The 22,078-nt window shown below is 47.3% G+C and overlaps 1 protein-coding gene across 1 annotated transcript; it reads left to right on the plus strand.

The window, feature by feature from the left end:
- The first annotated feature begins 788 nt into the window (after window positions 1-788).
- On the plus strand, window positions 789-21,353 carry LOC146181090 (endothelin-converting enzyme-like 1). Its single transcript, XM_084577712.1, has 6 exons — window positions 789-1,077; window positions 2,385-2,582; window positions 10,102-10,331; window positions 13,546-13,689; window positions 17,643-17,771; window positions 21,321-21,353. Exons 1-6 carry the CDS (start codon window positions 789-791, stop codon window positions 21,351-21,353), a joined length of 1,023 nt encoding a protein of 340 aa, XP_084433838.1.
- The last annotated feature ends 725 nt before the right edge of the window (window positions 21,354-22,078 follow it).

The following is a 22,078-nucleotide window of genomic DNA, read 5'->3' on the forward strand; positions in this document are numbered from 1 at the left end:
ATATATATATATAGTTACACCCAGCAGTGCGTGCATTTGCTTGAGCCTCTTGTGTTCAGGGAAAGACCGTCGTATGTAACGCCGCAAAGTTTTTGTAACTCCCATGAGCCGTTAGCGAGCAATTATGAATTGAACAGCGTGGTTAACTTTCAGAGTGTTCTTTAGGGAAAAAAAATATTTCACCACAAGAAACTGTATTGATATGGTTAGGCCAGTGCCACTGTATCGTTTATTCATTCGTTTATTCACTAACTACGAATGGTTACGAGACGTCTACAGAGGTTTTGGCATAATCTTCCGCTAGCGGAGCCTCGCCAGCTATTATTATTGTGCGCGAGGATTTGATTCAAGACGGGCTATTCGTTCAATTTGATTTGCTGTTGTTTATTTCGTTTTATTTTGTCTTGGCTCGGTTTGGTTTATTGGGTTAAATTCCGAAGTCCCACGGGCTATATTTAACGTCGGAGTGGAAGGATTCGGATAATTATGAGCACCATGGGCTCATGCGCCATACAATAACGTCGCACATTACGTAATGTGCAGACGCCTAGTTTTTCGTCTCCCACGAAGTCGCGTTAAAGATTCAGCCAATTTCTCCCGGTTAAGAAGTCGAGAGCCACTAACCATTTCCTCGGGGTCTAGTTTGGACGATTGGCGAGATTATTGACGACTGTATAGTTTTGAGACAGGTGTTCCTCCTATAATACTAAAGAAAACCCTCCCGCCCATATTACGAATAAAAGCTTATCCGTACGCCTATTCCAGAATATTGGGTACGCCTGATCGAAATGGCCACGTCCAAGAGAATCACAGCAACAAATATAATTGATATACGAAATAACGCAACGGCACTTCTGGTGCTGCTCCTGGACAAGAAGCGAATGGCGCGCAGTGACTCTCGGCTCCTGATCGCTTGGAGCCTCGTTCGGCAGCTGGTTCCACTTGCCTCCGGCAGACTGATGGGTTGGGAAGCTCAGAAAAGATTTCCAGACGACCCATATCGGGTGTCGCGCTTGTGCTACGAATACGTCATCGGGGTGATGCCCCTGGCTGCGTCCCAGCGCTTCGTCAGCAGCTGTGAGTATGAAAAATATATTCTGAAGGATGTATATATTTCGCAGGCATACAACGAACGTCGCGAAATTTACACTACTCATGTTATTCTGTTTTTTATCGGTCCCGTGTTGTTGGCACGCAGGATTATTGTGTATACGTAATCAAGTAAAATACTTTAGGCGCTGTGACAAACGGTGAGTAACTGAACGTAGGATGAGACTGCTCGTGATTTTGAAGCGGCAGTTTGTGGAAGAAGTGAGAGAATAGCTACCAGCCCAGGCGAGTGAATGAAAAGCTTCCTCCCGTTTGATACTTCAGGTGACTTCCAGAACGCGGTATGCTCTGTGACTCGGGAAAGGCGAACTTTTTCCGCCGATAACTAAAATCCCTTGTAAGAGCGAGCAAATGTTGCTGATTACAAAATTCGCTAAAGCCCACTTGCATTACGCTTGGCAATTTTGTTTTTGTATTGCCCATAATCGATCAAAAATACTCTTTTTTTTTTCAGTCCTAATAAATATGTCCTACAACGATCTTTGCAATCCTTATTTAGTGGTCCCATTTAAATTCATTAGAATTTACATTAGGCTTAATATGGTGGCCTTAGACAGCAATAAATCGGTAACACGCATCGCTCCGGATTGCAGTAGTCTCAATCCAGTTATACGTGAGACGCCTAACCCAATGCCCTAATAAACGGCTCTTGGCGTTTAATTTTCATCGTTAGCACAGACAGCAGTGCCGAAGCTCCACACATAACTGGTGAGGACTAGTAATTGGCTCCCACTGTAGTCATTAAGGGCATCGCCTGATTACTTTAGAACCTGCCTAGAAGTCGGCTAAAATAGGAATATTTATCGGATAATGACTTGAAAGCTTTCCTGTCACGGCTCGCACGCGTAAAGCCATGTGTGTTTTTCATATAGCCACCTGCGTTAGGCCTTTCTTTCAATTTTCGTTAAAGTTATACAGTAGTACAGAACTTTGAATACCACACAAGCTATCCGGTGTTCAGTTCTTTTAATGACGAACAAGTTCATCACATCCACTTACATATGTAGCTACACTTCCTAAAAATCCTGTTAACTAGGAATGAGTAAGCGTCTCAATATTTGCTGAATGGTTGTTTTCCGCTTACTACATAATACTGCATTATTAATCTTTTTACTACTAGGAAACCGTGAGTGTAAATAAGACACTGAGAATTCACGTAAATTCCCACTACGCTTTTTTATGAAGACGCCAACCTGCTCTTTGTTTCGCAATCATTTCTCCATGACGCCTGACATATTTTGTTTCGTTCTGTCGATGTGCCTGCTATTGTACAGACCTGAGGCCCTCCGCGCTGGCTTCCATTAGGCAGCTGACTGAGAACGTGATGGGAACCCTGATGAAGAAGCTCAATGAGACTGACTGGATCCAGGGCAACTTGTTGTGCATGATGTACGAGAAGGCCTTGCAGCTGAGACTTATGGTGGTGTACCCGGAAGCAGTGGGCACCGAAGCAATGCTTGAAAACTTCTTCTGTGAGTGTGGAAGGGCTGATGTGAATATTGCATGGCGATTTGTGTATATCCTCTGCGTCGTCAATACTGTGTTTCTAGGTGCATCGTCAGACTCATCAAGTGAATAACGCATTCAACTATCGATTAACGACTGCAGTACAATCAGCCTTCTTTAGCGATGGGCATGTAAGGAACACAGAAAGGTAGAATCAGATATTGTGTTTAACTTTTACACAAAGCCTATTTATTCGACTAGGCGTTGCAAGCTAGGTTTGTAAATCCGAAAGAGGCATGGATGAGAGCATATTCCTAGCCTGATTTGCGTGGGCTCCATGAAACAGCCCACGCACATTATGGAAGGGGTGCCTGCGGCGATAGCAACGGCATAGTCTGGGTGCAGGAATGTAAGTGGCTTTTACAACGCATTGAGCACCTCGCGAACGTTGGTATACCTTTCATGTGTCGCGGTTTCAACATCGCCTCGCCTCCCCCCCCCCCCCCCCCCGTCGTCATATTTGTCAGACAACTTTAGTTGAGATTTTGAACTAATGAAGATTTGGTATGCTACTAATTACAAATTGAGACTCCCACACCCTGTTCTTGATGAAAGAGCCATCCCTTGTTACGAGATCGAGAGACACTGGTAGGACTTCAGGGCGATGCGATTACATACCGGATACATATAACAGACAGCAGCGAGGTGCGCAGTTCTGCGCCATTGACTGGTTGCCTCATTTCTCTCTAACGTAATTGTTTAAGTTATCTCTGCTTTCTGAAATGGAATACACTAAGGAAAGCGGAGGATAAATATGGGCTTATTGGTACATGTTGAAGAATCGAGTAAAACAGCGCTAGGTAAGACGAGAAACGTGAAGGACAGACATATGCCGCCTTGACTATAGCGCTGTTTTATACGATTCTTCAACATGCACCAACCAGCCCATATTTATCCTCCACTTTCCTTAGTGTATTCCATAAGGGAAATCATGTGATGCCATCCGCCGTCTGTGGGTTCTATAGGCTGGTGCTGGAGTGGAAACCGGAAAGAACGTATCTTTGGCGCATATATAACAATTGGGCAGAAACAACAGGTTATATCAGTGCTGTAACACAATATGCAGATTTTCGATACATTAAACTGACTACTTCATTAAAGGTACACCTATACACAACAGTCCCACGCCATCCTCTCAAAAGGGAACCAAAACCACAGTACTGCATGCTAACGTCTTGTCTGTAAAGCATAATAATCAGGGTTATTTCATGGGAAGGCGCTCACACGATCGTTGGTGCCGAGCAAAAAATGGCTTGTGTCTTGCTTGTTGCCATAGAAACAGTTACGCATGCTATGTCAATGCAACCAGTTGACGACACGATGTCATCTAGGAGTCTAGCCATGGAACATGGGGTGCTAAGTCACTGTATAGCACAATTATTTTCCCCTTTCCCTTCCGGTTTACACTTTGTGAGACGAATTCGCTGTTTCTCAATCCTAAACGCATGCCAAACCATGCAAAACAATCTTCGTGCACGTCTTAGTTTGGACGGAGTTAAACCCCGGGGTAATGTTTTCAGCACCGATCTGCGTTAAACTTCGGAATGTAAAGAAGGGCACTCGCTGTGGAGTTCGGTAAAGGCTGGCGAGATGAATGTACGTTGTAATGATAGTGGCCCTATTTGCGCTGTTGGCTTCCGCCATTCGTGCGTTGGGGGAAAATACCGGTCCTGTTCATTACAACCGCAAAGAGATGAATAATAGTCCTTAGAATGTTGATACATAATATATGTGAGGCTATCGCAAGGCTTTTTAATCATATTGTTACCAGGAAACGCGGGACCAAAGTGCGCTCACTGACAAAGACGACGATCGAGGAACGCGGGCACGAAGAAGCGTTGAAAAAGAGAACGACGCTGAGGGAGTAGATTCTGCACGGCTACCGAAGTCTTAGCGTCGAGTTCAGCCCATCGCAGTGCTGTCACATTAAGTACATCCCCGTAACATCTTGGTGGAGGTCGCGGGTTCGACACAATCTGACACTGGATCTACGCAGCGGCCGTCACCTCGGAACCGTCACGATGACAACCGACGCGGCTCCATCAACCTCCGCAACTCCAACTGTCGTCGTAGCCCACCCCCGTGACCCTGGCACATTCTGCGGTACAGATGAGGTCGACGTCGAGGACTGGCTTTCGCTTTATGAGCGTGTTAGCCAGCACAACAGGTGGGACGCCACGCTGATGCTGGCCAATGTCATTTTCTACCTTACTGGCACGGCACGCGTGTGGTTCGAAACACACGAAGCAGATATACCCTCTTGGGATGTTTGCAAACAAAAACTCCATGACCTGTTCGGAAAACCGGTTGGCCGTCAACTCGCCGCCAAGAGGGACCTCGCCACACGTGCCCAGACATCTACCGAGCCTTATATTACGTATATACAAGACGTTCTGGCCCTCTGCAGAAAAGTCGACAAAGACATGACAGAAGCTGATAAGGTGGGGCACATCCTCAAAGGCATAGCCGACGATGCCTTCAATCTTCTACTCTGTCGAGACTGCTCTACGGTTGACTCCGTTCTGCAAGTTTGTCGACATTTCGAGCAGGCCAAACACAAACGCATTGCACATCGCTTCAATCGGCTCCCCAACACTGCCCCTAGCTCCACGTGCGAGGATCTGCCGACCCTAAGGCAGCCTTCCAACACTGACAATGTGACCCGCATCGTGCGTCGGGAACTGGAAGCGCTCGCTCCTGCTGCACCCAACCCACCCTCCTCGGACAGTAACCTAGCGACGATATCTCTCATTCAAGCCGTCGTTCGTCAAGAGGTTGCTAACTTGGGCGTCCCCTGTAGCCACAACGTGGAACACCACAGTTCGAGCCCCATCCCTCCCATGGTCGCCCACGCTGCACCCTGCAACACCTACACGCCACGCTACCGATACCGCAATCCTGAGGAGTGGCGCACCCCTGACGACAGGCCGATCTGTTTCACGTGCTCACGTGTTGGCCACATCTCTCGCCACTGCCGCAGCCGCTGGACATCACCACCTCGACGTTTCCCTTACGTTGACCGCTACTCCGATTACGGTCACCGCCGTTTCACGCCTCGTAATGAGCCGCCCCGCACCGATACCACTCCGCCTCCTCCTGTGTCCAGTCGCTCTCCTTCGCCGCCAGCCCGCCGTTCCCGTTCACCTCTTCCTAGCCGCAGTTCCTCGCCGTCCTCTGCCGCCCGCTTCACGGGAAACTAGCCGATGCAGCTCCCGGAGGTGACGCTGCATTGGTACCCCGACCTGGAAATCCTCTGCCCATTTCTTCGCCCTGTAACCTCCTCTCCCTGCTCGTGGATGGTGTTCCCGTCTCTGCCCTCATTGACACTGGTGCCCAAGTCTCGATCATGAGCTCATCATTTTGCCGCCGCCTCAAGAAAGTACAGACCCCCGCCGCTTCGCCCACTGTTCGTGTTGCCGATGGCAGTACTGCTGCCGTCACTGGGCTGTGCACTGCCCGAGTCACCCTTGCCGGTCATCACATCCCTGTTTTGTTCACCGTCCTCAACCAGTGCCCTCACAATGTGATCCTCGGCCTTGACTTTTTAACGGCCCACTCTGCCCTTATCGACTGTTCCAGCGGCCTTCTTCGTTTGGACCTACCTGTCTGCTCAGAATATCCTCCATCTACACCCCGCCTTCGCTCCACCGAGTTCGCTCGCCTGCCCCCTGACTCTGCTGTTTACCTACCTCTGTCACCTTTCCCGCCTGTGCCTGACGGTGACTATGTTGCCTGCCCTATCACCGAGGTCTTTCTTGACCGTAACGTCGTTCTTCCTCATCTCATCATACGCGTTACACAGAACAACACCTACCTTCCTATCCTGAACTTCAGTCTGTCACCCCAAGTTCTCCCCGAAGGAATATCCCTTGCTACCTTGTCTCCTCTCACAGACTGCACCATTTGTGCACTCAACTCTGGCCCACATTCAAGCGTCCTTCCAACATCCGTACTCCCCACCACAATTACCGACCCTATTTCCGCAATGATTGCCTCTGACCTCAGCCCCGAACACGCTCAGGACCTGCACAACCTTTTGTTATCCTTCTCCGACATTTTTGACTTTGCTGCCGGTTCTCTGGGCCAAACAACAGTTGTGACTCACCGCATTGACACCGGCGATGCAAAACCTGTACATCGGAGGCCTTATCGTGTGTCCATTTCTGAGCGCCAAGTCATCCAGCAGGAGGTCGACAAGATGTTGGCCAACGATATCATCGAACCTTCGAACAGCCCCTGGGCTTCTCCTGTCGTGCTCGTTAGAAAAAAAGACAACAGTTGGCGCTTTTGCGTCGACTATCGACATCTGAACAAGATTACAAGGAAAGATGTTTACCCGCTGCCGCGAATAGACGATGCCTTGGACTGTTTACATGGAGCCCGCTACTTTTCCTCTATCGACCTTCGTAGCGGCTACTGGCAGATTTCTGTTGACGAACAAGACCGCGAGAAGACAGCTTTTGTCACACCCGATGGTCTTTACCAATTTAAGGTTATGCCTTTTGGACTTTGCAACGCCCCTGCTACGTTTGAACGAATGATGGACTCCTTACTCCGCGGCTTCAAATGGACGACTTGTCTATGTTACTTGGATGACGTGATTGTCTTCTCGCCCTCGTTCGAAAGCCATCTTCGTCGCCTTTCTTCCATCTTCGCACTTTTTCGCCGTGCCGGACTTCAACTGAACTCAAAGAAGTGCAGTTTTGGTCGCCGCGAACTTAAAGTGCTTGGCCATTTGGTGAATTCCACCGGCGTGCAACCCGATCCTGACAAAGTTCGTGCTGTCAGTGCTTTTCCATCTCCCCGTTCACCCCGTGATGTCCGCAGCTTTATAGGACTGTGCTCTTATTTTCGCCGGTTCGTCCCAAACTTTGCCGCTGTTGCTCGTCCTCTCACCAATCTCCTGAAGAAAGGCGTTCCTTTCTCATGGGGACCAGAGCAGGCTAACGCATTCTCCACCCTCATCGCTGTTCTCACCAATCCTCCTGTGTTGGCCCATTTCAACCCGTCTGCCCCGACGGAACTTCGCACCGACGCCAGTGGCCACGGGATTGGTGCTATTCTTGCACAGCGACAACGCGGCCAACACTGCGTGATTGCCTACGCCAGTCGTCTCCTGTCATCAGCAGAACAGAACTACTCTATTACGGAACGGGAGTGCCTGGCTCTCGTCTGGGCCGTTGGAAAATTCAGACCCTACTTGTTTGGCCGACCATTCACTGTAATTACCGATCACCACGCCCTATGTTGGCTCTCTTCCCTCAAGGATCCTGCTGGCCGCCTCGGCCGCTGGGCACTGCGCTTGCAGGAGTATACCTTTTCCGTTGTATACAAATCAGTTCGGCTCCACCAGGATGCAGACTGTCTGTCCCGTTATCCCGTCGATCCCCCTTCCTCTACTGACCACGAGTCGGACCCCTGTGTGTTCTCTATATCGGACTTTTCTCACATAGCCGACGAACAGCGCTTGGACCCAACCCTCAGTTCTCTTATCGACCGCCTCCGCACACACAGCCGTGACTCTTCCCTCGCCCTATTCTTCCTTCATGGAAATACGCTATACCGCCGCAACATGCGACCTGATGGCGCTGAGCACTTGCTCGTTGTTCCCCAACACCTACGCTCTGCCGTTCTAGAACAAATGCACGACGCCCCTACAGCTGGTCATCTTGGCCTCTCACGCACATACGACCGCGTGCGCCGGCGTTTCTTCTGGCCTGGACTCTACCGCTCTGTCCAACGTTATGTAGCCGCTTGCGACCTCTGTCAACGCCGGAAGAAACCCCCTGTGCTGCCACCTGGACACCTGCAGCCGATTGCTATCCCGACTGAGCCATTTTCTCGTGTTGGCCTTGACCTCCTAGGGCCCTTCCCCGAGTCCTTGTCAGGAAACAAATGGATCGCTGTGGCCACCGATTATGCCACGCGGTACGTGATCACTCGCGCCATTCCAACCAGCTGCGCCACAGACGTTGCTGACTTCCTTTTGTACGACGTCATACTACATCATGGTGCTCCCCGTCAACTACTTACCGACCGTGGCCGCTGTTTCCTTTCCCGAGTTGTTGAGGAAATACTTCGTTCTTGCTCGGTTCGGCACAAGTTCACCACTGCGTACCACCCTCAGACGAACGGCCTTACGGAGCGTATTAACCGCACACTCACCGACATGCTCGCAATGTACGTATCCGACAGTCATCGCGACTGGGATATTAGTCTGCCATTTGTCACCTTTGCATATAACTCTTCGCGTCATGACACTGCTGGGTACTCTCCATTCTATCTTCTCTTTGGACGAGACCCCTTACTGCCCATCGACACTTTGCTTCCCGCCGCTGGCCCCGTCACAACCTATGCCCGCGATACCATCGCCCGAGCCGACGCTGCTCGCCAGATTGCTCGTCGCAATCTCACCGTCTCTCAAGAAGCTCAAAAACGCCGCTACGACGCTCACCACCGCGATGTGCACTATCCTCCCGGATCTCTGGTGCTGCTCTGGCTTCCGTACCGTCGTGTGGGATTGTGTCAGAAACTTTTGCCCCACTACACGGGTCCTTACCGTGTACTACGCCCAGTGACCGACGTGACCTATGAGATTGCACCGCTCCACCCGAAGTCACCGACTGCTACACCTACTTCCGAAATTGTACATGTCGCCCGCCTCAAGCCATATTACTCCCCCTCCACACCGCACGCCTAATACGCACCGGGACGGTGCCTTTTGCCGAGGGGGGTAGTGTTACCAGGAAACGCGGGACCAAAGTGCGCTCACTGACAAAGACGACGATCGAGGAACGCGGGCACGAAGAAGCGTTGAAAAAGAGAACGACGCTGAGGGAGTAGATTCTGCACGGCTACCGAAGTCTTAGCGTCGAGTTCAGCCCATCGCAGTGCTGTCACATTAAGTACATCCCCGTAACAATATGTCTCCAACTTTACGCCAGAGAGCAGTCAAGAAAAGCTGTGCACAATTAGGCTAGAGGTTGAAAGTGAGGACTGGTGAGGACTACTTCAAGTGCATTGCATACTTCCAGATATAGCGGGCAGGCAACACTTTGCCCCCAAATGTGTATGCTTCAAAATATTGCCTGAAGTTGCTTTAGGGGCTCGTATGAAGCCAACGGTGTTATCGATTAAAATCATGCTCTACATCATGCACAAAAATTCATATGCTGGAAGGCAAAGGACAAGATGGACAGCGTACGATAATGTTTTCTTACCGCTTTATAACCTTTTTCAAAATGCCCCAACTAGCACTCGACATGTCTGTAGCTCGATGACAACAGAGTCCATTAGTATGGAACCTGTAGATGCTTGTACGTGCTATGTTGATGTGACTTGTTGTGTTGATTATCCGCCTGTTTTTTATTTGACCCCTAACCACCATACCATCCTTGGGTGTGCCATTTTTAATGATATTGGCAATATTTGTGTCGATAATTTCTATTTGAATGATTGGCGCTTTTCTGGTGGATGTGAGTGCAGTCGACATACCAGACATTGGCGAGGGCTTCATCGTTCCTTACCTGGCTGCCCGGCGTCTGATGACGATGAACACATTCAGGAACAGTGTCAACGTGAGCTTCGACACAGCCCGGGTAAACGCTGTCTATCAACCAAATCAGGCAAAAATCAACATCCTAGCCGGCATTCTGCAGCCGCCGGTGTTTATCCCCGGTGCTCCAGCCTCATTCAACTACGGAACGCTTGGACAGGTATGTTTGGTGATGCATGAGTGACACCGCAGCCACCCAAATCTGTCGAACAGATCACGCAATGCAAGACGTTTTCTAATCAACTGAAACACTGGGAAAAGCTGAATAAGTGTGCAGGATATATAAGACAACGCTGTAAAGGCGTAATTAAAAGTCTAAGAAGCCAATTCAACGCAAGCTCGGAAGTCCTTTAAGCGTTTTTCCATGAGAAACAGGGCCAGCTTCGTTGTAAATGTTAGAAAATCAATTAGAGGCGAAAATCAGCTAACCGCCAACTGGCTCTGTGGGAATGATCGTTGGGGCTGTCCGTATATTAGTGAAAGCGTTGGGATCGTGAGATATAAAATAATTCATTAGCGTTTGTACCCGAGTGTAGAATTATCGCGTGGAAGACTTCACCCACAAAAGTAAGGAACAATGTGAATCAGGGTAGTCATTCCATCACAGATTTGTGCAAATCTACAACAATAAAATTGACAAACTATTTCCTTAAAGCCTTCAATATTGATCTTGCTACTACAAAATTATAACCCGCTGGCATAACGACGGTGAAGTAATGGAACACGTGCAGACCTCTAGGCACACAGGTGCGCATCCTGCTTAGTTCAAAAATTTCAATTCCAGAATGTGTGCCAACGGCGGATCAATGCCAACAGGAGGTAGAGTTCAAGAAAGGTAGTCAGCAATTTCGGATTCAATTTGTTGCTCTCGAGTCTGGCACAAGACCTTCTGATGGCCTTCAATGGTTAAGCGGGGAGAGCTCAAGATGACATATGTAACGAATTAAAACTACTACAGCAAACTAGGTTAAATGTGTGGAGTCACACAGAGAGTCCACGGCTTAGCAAGAGAACACGTACATCTCACAAAAACAAATAAAAGTCCTCACAAAGAGGCTGAACTCTCACACGGAAAACTGCTTAACTTGCTTATAGAGTACAATTTACGTGAACCGTGCCGCCACTCGACACTGTCTCAACCGAACTATTTTACTGTGGGCAGAAAGCTTTTTCCGCTGTAGCGTAAGGACCCTGTGTCGCAGTGGTCTGTGTTAGCATTGTTTTCCTTTTTAAAGCATAGAGTTAAATTGCCTCTAAAGGGAAAGCCACCCTTTGAGTCAATGCATTGTAGTGGGGAACGCATGATTTTCACAATTATCAAACCGTTTGATGGTTGCCAGACAACGTTTACTTGCTAAATTTAGCTGCTAAACAATATTTGAAACTCGCAACGTACATCGTTGGAAGATAGGGCGAGCAGTTAACTGGCATCTGCTGTAGAGTAAATGCTGGAAACAACGGTAAAATAGTCGCATCTGGAGAACTTCTGATGGTATGTTACGTTCCGTATAGGTGTCTAGCTTATTTTGTGGTGTTATGTCATGGCCAGCACCACTGCGAGCTTCGCGTAGATATCATCCGTTGAGCACACACACACACACATACACACACACACACACACACACACACACACACACACACACACACACACACACACACACACACACACACACACACACACACACACACACACACACACACACACACACACACACACACACACACACACACACACACACACACACACACACACACACACACACACACACACACACACACACACACACACACACACACACACACACACACACACATATATATATATATATATCCCTTCCTGATTGCCCGACAAAGCGTCGGGAGTTCGGGTTGGTACACGAAGACGAACGCAATACAGAAACAAAAGGCAGATAAATTCCATAGCAGTGGCCCTACTTGGCTTCTTCTGGATGGCGTAAGAGGTAGCACAGCTTTTAGCCTTCGCTTTTGATCACGTTCTACGTGACGCTGGCGGTAACACAGAACGTTACACGTCCACCGCTACGGTTGAGCGTGGGGCTGATGAACACTCTCAAGGTTCGTGTACAGGCAACATTAATACTCAAGAGCGTGCTAGGTGGGACAGCGGTAGATGTAACTCAGTTGGAAGAGCACCGGATGCGATATTCGGAGGTCGTGGTTTCGGTTCTCACCAACGGCAGGTTGTTTTTCCTTCTACTTTGTGTTTAATAATCTTTCCCCTAAACAGATTACGTTGCTCATTTATGTAATTATAAGAGTGAAAATTTAAAAAAAAAGAAAGAAAGAGAAAAAGAAAACTAAGTACAATCCCCGATGCTTTCCTTGGCCTCACCGACTCGGCTTCTTTCCTTCTTGCATTGTAACGAGCACTCTCATTTCCCCTTATTTTATTTGCTATATATATATATATATTTATATATTCGTGTGCGGTAAACTGATGCACGCTTAAACGTGTCGAGGTTTCACTGACGTTTCGACTCGGGACCACTCTTCATAACAGTGGCAAATCATAGATCTAGCTAGATCAGTACTTCAGGGGTTGGAGGGAGGCAGCTACAGTGCGCCTCCTAAAATTCATTCTCTCATAAACTTCATTCAAGCCTTCAAGGACGCCTATGCTTCAAAGTTTCGGACCGCTATTCGCGCTCCATGGTGAATTTTCTTGACGTTACGGTCATGGTCTCTGTGAATAGGATTGTTACCGATATTTACCGGAAACCCACGGATTCTAACAGTATTTGCACTTTGGGAGCAGCCACACGAAAGACTGTAAAATTGCGGTCTCCTACAGCCAGGCACACTGATTTAGGTGCATCTGTTTAAAAAAAGACGACTTCACATCCAACTGTGCAGAACTAAGAGACACGCTGTTGCGTCAGAAATACTGTTAACAAATAATTGACGATGCCATACACAGAGCAGCCAAACTCAACCTCGAAGGGATTCTTATTGGGGCTACCAAGAAATCTCACCGCACAAAACTTATTCTAGCACACTCCGCCTCTGTTCTTCACGCGCCGCCACGGGCCGTGTAGCTTTACTTTGTCTCTGAGCTGCTGGTTTTTTATTATTATTCTCACAAATATAACGTTAACATTAATGCACCAAAATTTAGCATCCCTTTTCTTTGAAAGTGTGCGCCACGACATGCTCTTTTTGACACCAACGCTGTCCAAATCTGTACCCTAAATGAAACACCTCAGCTCTATGGCTGTTTCTTTTACGAGTCTGAATTGTGTTATTCCTGTTATAATATGCATTCATTTATTACCAGAGCCTTAATTGATGAATTACGTTTCGTTTCGTTTGCGGCATAACCGCTTGACATTGTGCACTTTCTACCAATTTTGCAGGTCGTCGCCCACGAAGTGATGCACGCCTTTGATGTTGAAGGCATCAAAACGAACACCCGGCTAAAACAAGTCAGCCTCGAAAACACCACGGCAAAGCATATGTACACATCAAAACTTCTGTGTCTCCGATCTTCTTACATGCAGGTGCGCCACCAGTTTGAACATCACACGCGCAGATATATAATGCGGCCCTAGACAAAAAAGAAACTACAGAAAATATTAGGGCGTTACTACAGAATGTTTGTTCAGTTTGTGACAAGACACCTGCTGCGTCAACAAAACTTTCTGCAATAACATCAAATGCTGCAGACCTGCAGACAACAGAAATCTAGAGCAGAAAAAACTAACGAACTACAGAAAAATCTGACGTTATCGACAGAAGTACGGATTGTTTCACTGTATTTTTGGTACAGGTAATTCTGTAGATTTTTTTCGACTGCGGTGTGTTTAATGGAAACGCCAAAGCAGTTGCAGAGCGGCGCATACCATAACAATGACTTGCAGAATGCAGAACATTAAGGGGAGCTGGTTGCAAACTGAAGTTATGGCAATGACTACCACAAAAATAAAACTAGACACAGCGTATTAAAATGGTAAACGGGGCAGGTAATTGATTTCTCGACTCGATGGCGACACGGCGTTTTTTCTTTTCTTCTGTGTTGTTCCGTCTTCTTTTCTTCATTCTTCTTCTTCATCTGCCTATTCCCGTCTGACCATTTAGCTTGAATTGGCTCGAACCGACTTCAGTATGTCTGGAGACGTGGCCAACACTACAACGGACGTCAGTCACACGAAGGCTGCTCAGACTGAATGGGTTCGACAAATTCGCTCTTGTCGTAAATGTAAGAAAGGCAAAAAAAGAGCATGGAGCTGTGTTTTGTTGCGGTTTGGTTGCCCTAGTTGCAAGATGTCCCAAATTCGAAGCAAAAAAAAATAACTGCCTCTGCAGTAATCGAGAATATAGATGCAAGCATGAAAAGGTGACTGGTAATAAATTGATCGCACAGCTTCAAAAATATTTCTAGCGCTAAACAACTCCCTTCGGACTCCCTTCTATCGACTTTGCTGTGCCGTCCTTTTGAGGTGGTGGCTATAGCTTTTTTGGCTGAAGATTTTAAACCCTAAAGGCCAGTTCCCACCTGCGCCTCGCGAAGGTCGCGCGACCGTTTTGGTCAAAAGGGACTGTCGCAAATGGTCGCATCAGTCGAAAAGCGACAGTCGCGAGCCTTTCGGGCACTGCTCGATTTTCAGCCGTTCGACTGCTGGTCACAAACCGTTAAACCAATCAGCGGGTCAGCTGACGTGAATGTAAGCTGTCTTTAACGTATGAAGTGAACAGTCAAGATATACACGATGTGGAAAGCAACCCGCAAGTCGCATTCACAAGTGAGAACGTCGGTTGCGCTGAGCTGCTCTGAGTCGCATGCGACTGCCGGTCGCGCATCCTTCGTGACTCGCAAGTGTGAATAGAATGTAAAAAATAAAAGTCTTGAAGGTTTGGAGAAATGGCGATTTTTCTTGGATTATTAGGTGTAATAACCGCGCCCAGTCATTGATTACAGAATTCTAGTTTTGTTCAGGCGCATCGAGAATGGGAAATATTCTATTATTTCCGAATAACAGTGTTGGTAACAAAAGCTCTTAGAGTGTGAAGTACATGTCACGCTCCCATGATTCAATTCGAATAAAATACAGGCGGAATAAAAGGCAACTGTCAGAAAACCTGCCACCCAGTCGATGGCCAGCACTATTGGCTTCCAGTGTTTAACCTAAACGCGTAACATTTAAAGCGAACGCCTTTCATGCCCCATTATGACTAAACACATGGTTATAGCCGGCATCGTGCAGCGCGAAATACTCCGCCCTTTTTTACCGCATGGCTTCTAGATGTGGAGATGAGGCCGCACCAGCTTCAGCGCGGTGAAACAGGAGCAAAATTATTAAAAGGACTAAAAAGGTATATAAGTGCAGATTACATCGGAATGTACAAAGGAAGAGACAGTTATTGGACAGGTTGCGCAAGTGGAACGGAGACGCTCCATTTCGGAGAGCAGGTGCCGCCATTAGCCTTCTGCTGTATGGCTGAGTCGCCCAAGTAGCCTCACCTATCTGAAGGGTTGCGTGGCGGAGCGCGTGCCATAGACGCTCCTGATACAATATGATCAGAAAAAAAACCTTGCTAGATATCGCAGATATCACACGAATATGCTTCACCTGCGGAACTATATTGATTTCGCATTTTTACTCGTACGTAGTCTTACGTGTCTGTGCTGAATTTTATTCTAGTCATATTGCATTCTGCTATAGCTTGTGGTGTCTTAAATGCTTATTCAAGTGTAGAAAGGTGTACGCTGAGTGGCCCAGTCGCGTTTCCATCTGCTAGGTTCACAAGATGCGATTTTTTAACTGACGTGCCTTGTGCTCCTTTTCTCGGTCTGTTTAAAGTGTGATTAACGTCACTTGTTAATCGCCTAGACGATCACCAGAACGAGGAACAACTTATTTCAGCGCATACCCTTCATAGATTGCAGCAGTAATCTAAGTCATCTACCGGCATTTACGTTACGCAAGTTAGTCTACAAGTGTGCACTCCGCGCCACCGGTAAAAAAACAAAAACAAAAAAACGCACTGTCTGCCTCCGCACCTTTGAATCCCCAATGAAGATATTTGACTATGATTCTAGCGGCTATGATAAGAGGGCGTGATATAGGCGCACAGTCGAATTATTGCTAGGATTCAATGTTTGCGCTATCCTTATTTAGGAAACTTAGATACAGCCGACTACAATTTGTCGACTGCGTGTCAGGAGCTTGTTGCTTAAAATGAGTGAAGTAAATACGCGAAAGCTTATTGGCACGCTGTGCCAAAATGCCGTCGCTGTACCCCCGAACTGTCTTTGAAAAAGTTCACATTATTCCAAGCGTGCCAGAAAAATGTCGGCATTACTTCCTATCAAAGTTAAGATGCGACCAATCTTTCTGCATATCAGTGGTGATGTCATGCCATTTCGCTCACTCTGCAGATACGTTGTCAAGCTGGACGACAGTTTGCAATAGGAATTAGAAACGAAGAGTTAATACCTCTAGTTATAAGCACCTAATTGTGAGTGTAGGCGTACAGAGAAGAGCGAGACATTTACTGCGTATTCATTTCCGCCAAGCCTACATCAACAAAACCTGTCAAAAACGGCGCAATTTTTAATACCGTGTTAATGGGTCTATCGCGTTTACTCTTCAGGTGACGCTAAAGCATTTCACGCAACGTTTCCACGTAGCTTGCACTCGCGCTCAAGAATCACATGATTTATTTTCTCTACACCGCTTTTATTAGAGATATACCACCTCAGTATATATATGTGAGTATTATTACACAAATGCTAGAGGTAACTGCATTGCCGCTTCCTGTTGACAACGCAGGTCCAAAGCAGAAGCCTACCGGAAATATTAATATGAAAAAATTGGCAATGGCTTAGTTTGGCTATGCCAGGACATACCTAGCGAGAGGTACATTTCCCTGGCAGAGCTTGTCGCTGTCTTTTTTTGAGTAGGCAACTGCCACGCGACAACCTCAAGATCGGAGAAGTTATTCTTCTCCAGTCTGTACCGCCGTCTAGAAACGTCTGGACTGTCCTTTTCTGCATTCATGTCAAACGTGCTACAGCCGTACATTTCATCTCCGCATTTTATACGCAATACTGCGCATGCTACGCGTGGCTAGGGTGATAGAGCGGCGTGTGGCGAGGTGGGGACAGAGAGCTAGGTGCAACTGGGGCGTATGCATTGTTACCACGGTATCAGCGATTGCGCAGAGCTGCTCATCCGCGTGACGTCACGCGCGGCACCGGCAGAGGAGCGAAAGCATGCCCGCGACTAAAACCCCTTGATAGTTTTTTGACGGCAGCCGCGGTGACGCCGAAGCGCACGCCGCACCTGCTGCTCCTCTCAGGTTGACGCGGTATCGGCACATGTTCAAAGCTGGCCTCTCCCGGCCACCGCGGCATGCTCGACTGGTAGCCCAGTATAGCTCTCGCTACAAAAATCTGCCCAGTCCCATATTCTCTTTCTCGGTGCATGCAGTATTTTATCTGCGTGTGCAGGCGGAATCCGAGTCAAGGGGCAGAAGTCTGGACGTGATGACTGACTCAGAAGGATTCGTCGACGTTGCTGGCATCCAGTTGTCTTATGCCGCCTACCAGAGCCTCCCGGATGCTGAGCGCTCGGCGACAGTGCGAGATGTTGGGCTCACAAGCAAACAAACTTTCTTTGTTTCGCACTGCCTAAAGTGGTGCACTGCAGTTCCAGGAACTCGGCGTGATCCGGAGGGCTATTACTGGCACAGCCGGTCACGTTGCATTGTTCCCTTGCGCAACATGCGCGAGTTTGCCGACGCATTCTCCTGTAAACCGGGTGACCGCATGAACCCCTCGAACAAGTGCAGTTTCTGGTAAAATATTCCAATTGTAACGAGCGCTTCTGTGGCGGTAAGCTTTGAAGTTTTCATTACTTTGCTCATTTTACATCTCAGTACAGTTTAGGGAAGATAAAAGGAATGAAAACAACACAGGAGACAAGTAATGCCCACTAAGCCAGACACTCCACATACGTAAACAAACGTCTGATTCCAACGGAAACAAATCTCTGTGTGTCAATATTATGAAAAACTATGTTGTAGAATTAAAAACAATATATATTTTTCAGCAACTAATAACATAGTAACTTTATATTACCGCATTAACGGGTGGTCGCATGTACACTTTGAAGACCTGCAGTCATTGGTAGAGTTTCGGAGTGTTCGTTTGACAGATTGAACTCTGGAGAATTGCACTACTTTGCCCATATCATGTTTCCGAGCTATTTAAGGGCTATTCAAGGAGTGTAAACAAATCACGAGACGAGAAGAGCCGACCAGGGAAGACACATGCCATAGGTAAAATAAGGTATGATCCCGCGACTACAGAAATCTGTACGCGGCATATTACAGATTGTTGTACCGAAAGCAACACAGAGAGAAGGAAAATACTCTCCAACCAGGTTCATGCCGCCGGCCAACGGTTGCCAGTAGCGATTGGCATCTGTCTTCGCACGCTTTATGCATGGCGCAGCGGCCTTGCTCCTCAGTATTTTGCTGTTTAAAATACCTATATACCTTCATTAGTGCCATACTTGGTAGTAACATTATTGGGGCGGCAATGCGTAATAGTGGACGGAACAAATATTCAAAGAAATCGAAGGCTGATTGTCAAGAGCGTATGCGGGATGCATGCAACGACGGTCCGAGTGCGGCTTACATGTTTTCGCTTCACTGCTTTCCAGTAGATCCTCAAATAAATCAACTATGAACGTTTTCTGCAAAACGGACACACTTTGTACCAAGGACAGACTCTCGAATCTCATACCTATTTCACTTCTTCCATCGCCGTAACCATGTACGCCGCGCCGGCCGTGCCTCCCGCAAGTCTCGCGTAAACGATACGGTGCACCCAATGCACCAGCATTTGAAGAGCGTGAAAAAATGTGGTATTTATTTATGTAATAAGACGACTGCGAAAACAAAATCTTACTTGAGAAGCGCTGGCCTCTACGGTGTTTAGGAGCGATAACACCAATACAGGGAAGTGTCTGTTCACAGGCGGGTGCCGCCGCTACAGCGAGACTCATCGTTTGCTTTCGCGCTGGCAACGCTATATTGAATAAACACCGAAATTAAACTTATATTTTTTATTATATAACACAATGATATTGTATTACAGACTATTTACTTTAGCGCTAAGCACATCCAGCGCTATTCGATGTGCCTTTGATGAGAATCGATTTAGGCCTAGCGATGACTATGGGGACCAGCGCACGGCGAGAGCGCCGTCGTCCGCCGCAACAGCAAGCGGCGCACGTTGGTAAACTTGCAGCATCCGCTGTTCGGTTTGGAACTAGTCGTATACTTGAATGGGGCCGCTGAGACGTACTGCACGTTTTTCGACGTTCAGTTCAACAACACGCGGCGGAAATACTGCTGCAAAGACGCTAAGGGGCTGCGCTGTTGCCGTGCCGTCGTGCATAATCGTAGGCTGAATAAGAACATCATCGGACAGTACTCTAGGCAGAGCTTGTTTTATGTGTGGTTTTTGAAAAGTAATTTAGCGTAAAGAGCAAGTTGTTGAAGCGGCCCAGCTCTATCATACGCTCTACGCACTCCGGCGACGGCGCACGCCAAGCCTGGTTCGCGATAGAAGCTGTTAGCTTTGTGATTGTGGGGAACTCTGCCCATGCATAACAAGCCTCACATCCTTTAATGGGATATGATGGCAGCGCAATGTCGAATAAGCGCTGTCGAAGGAAAATAAGAGACATGAAATGGGGCGAACTTCATGGCAAATCAGTGCGGCGATAATTCGAAAGAATCTCCCGCAGTACATCCAGCATTCGAAGCTTGCCGGTACGGTTCATTCGCTGTGCGTTTGTGTATACAGGTATACCATTAGAATTGTGGATTATAACTGAAAACAGAGACATAGTCGTTGCTAACTGTGACTCTTATCATAAAGGTAGCAGAGCACAGTCCTGCGCAGTCCCCGTGGCCGCTACTGCTAGTGACAGTTAACAGCTTGCGCCATGCAAAACGAATGGCATTGTATGCTGTCGCTCTCAAACAAAACACAATATAGTACCACGAAGCCGGACAGCCTCCACAAGCAGCGGCAAGTAGTCTTTGTACACTACCGCTACCACAGCACGAAAGGCGCACGGAAGCCCAAGATGGCGTCAGGTAGAATCGATGGAGGCGCTCAGGCATCGAAAAAAAAAATGATCCATATTCGGTAACAACCAAGTCGAAAAGGACTACAAAGCGGCGATAATAATACTGCAAACTATGTTGCAGTATTGGCCAAATAAAATGCTCTTAAGTAGTTGCGTTGTATGTTTTGTAGTTCTGTACAACTTTTCTGTGATACATGCTGAAAATATTGATTGACTACCGACATTTGTAGTAGCAACAGTGACCGAATCCACGAGAGTTCACTTTGGACACCGTTCACTCTCTCTCGCCGCCTCGCTCTATTGGCCATGTGTCACCAGCTGGGGGTGGCATTAAATCACAGAGGCGGGATTACGAATTTTACAGACATCACTAGAGATCACAATAAATTGAAATCAAACTCGTTTGGTTCTCTCTGCGGAACAGCAGAACGGGCCTTCGCTTGAGCGCGAGAAATTTCCCGGTACCTCCCCCCTACTTTTTTTATTGTTCGCAGTGCTCAACGAATGTGACCGGTGGCTTCAGCGGTCGCGCGTACACGATAATCTTTTCGATATGCATGACAATGCTTTCCAGAGGCACTTCAGGGTTTCGAATGGCTAAAAGCACTCCATGGCCAAACGAGGACAAGCACGAACAATACGGAGCGGAAATTGCTCTGCGCGCTGCGGGAAATATTGAAATCGTTCCGAGAAAATTTGTTTATTTTATAGACTCTAATAAATAGAATCGATGTACTGTAACCAAACACATTTTTTATTTAGAGCTTAAAGACGGGCTGACGGTATCATATGGCCCCTTAAATATACAAGGAAGCAACATGGAACCGCCCATCAAAGCCACTTGGCGGTTGTCTGCCCCCTCGTCCTCCAACAGTTTGCGTTAGCTCCTTCTCACCTAAAGCCGACGTCAAAGTGGCGTCGCCACAAAGCCAATGCGTTGTAAAACAAATTCGTGGATTTGGCGCCCTGTGCTCTGTGAAACCCTGTGGCGCCATGTGACGCCCTGTGCTCTGTGATTTCAGGCATGCCCAGAACACTGCTGCGGTTTTGACTAGGTAGATACTGGTTCAAAGAACCATTATCAACGGCGAAAATGGATTGAAATTACTTATTAAATAACTTAGATCTCGCGTTACTTTCCTTATTAGTCAATGAAGGCATGTGTCGCGGTTGACACTTAGGTTGCGCCAGAATTTTCGCGGTGAGTTCCTGAAAACAGTGTGCAGTGAATAATCAAGGAAACTGTTTTTGGCAATGTAAACTTTGTATTTTATCGCTTTGTTATCAGAGGTATTTCTCGGTCTAATTTTCTACATGGGCAAAATGTTTTTTTCCGGAGTCTCTTAATTTCCGCTTTACGTCGATTATGTGTCGTGGTATCCAGGGTTGTGTTTTTTAGTTCTTTTCTGTACTTGCGGAACGAAGGCGTTTATACAGTGCATCACAATGGATTTGAACTCTGTCCACATCGCATCTAAAGGTGAATGTTCATCGGAAACAAAGTCTAAGAAATTACCGTATTTAAATACTAGATATGTCATAAGAGCAGCATCAACTGCGTTATTAAAAGACATCACACGCTTTGCAGGACCTAGCGTTCGGACAGGACTTGGAAATTCTGAAAAGCAGTGAATTCTTTTGTGATCGTATAAGCCTTCTAGAGGCTCAACGTGAGCAGCGTTTTCAATGAAGTGGTTGCTAATGAATATGACGTCCAAGAGAGAACTCGAGCAACCGACAATCCCGGTTGGGAAATTGACAATCTGGGTCAAGTTTTATA

The sequence above is a fragment of the Amblyomma maculatum genome, chromosome 8, assembly GCF_055883805.1.
Source record: "Amblyomma maculatum isolate TAMU_Amacu chromosome 8, ASM5588380v1, whole genome shotgun sequence".
Classification (NCBI taxonomy): Eukaryota; Metazoa; Arthropoda; class Arachnida; order Ixodida; family Ixodidae; genus Amblyomma; species Amblyomma maculatum.

Bases quoted from the DNA above. Each gene is read 5' to 3' on its own strand.
- LOC146181090 (XM_084577712.1), top strand. From the start codon at position 789: ATGGCCACGTCCAAGAGAATCACAGCAACAAATATAATTGATATACGA. The intron at 2,583-10,101 runs GTGAGTGTGGAA...ATGTGAGTGCAG, and splicing joins AATGCTTGAAAACTTCTTCT to TCGACATACCAGACATTGGC. The intron at 13,690-17,642 runs GTGCGCCACCAG...CTGCGTGTGCAG, and splicing joins TCCGATCTTCTTACATGCAG to GCGGAATCCGAGTCAAGGGG.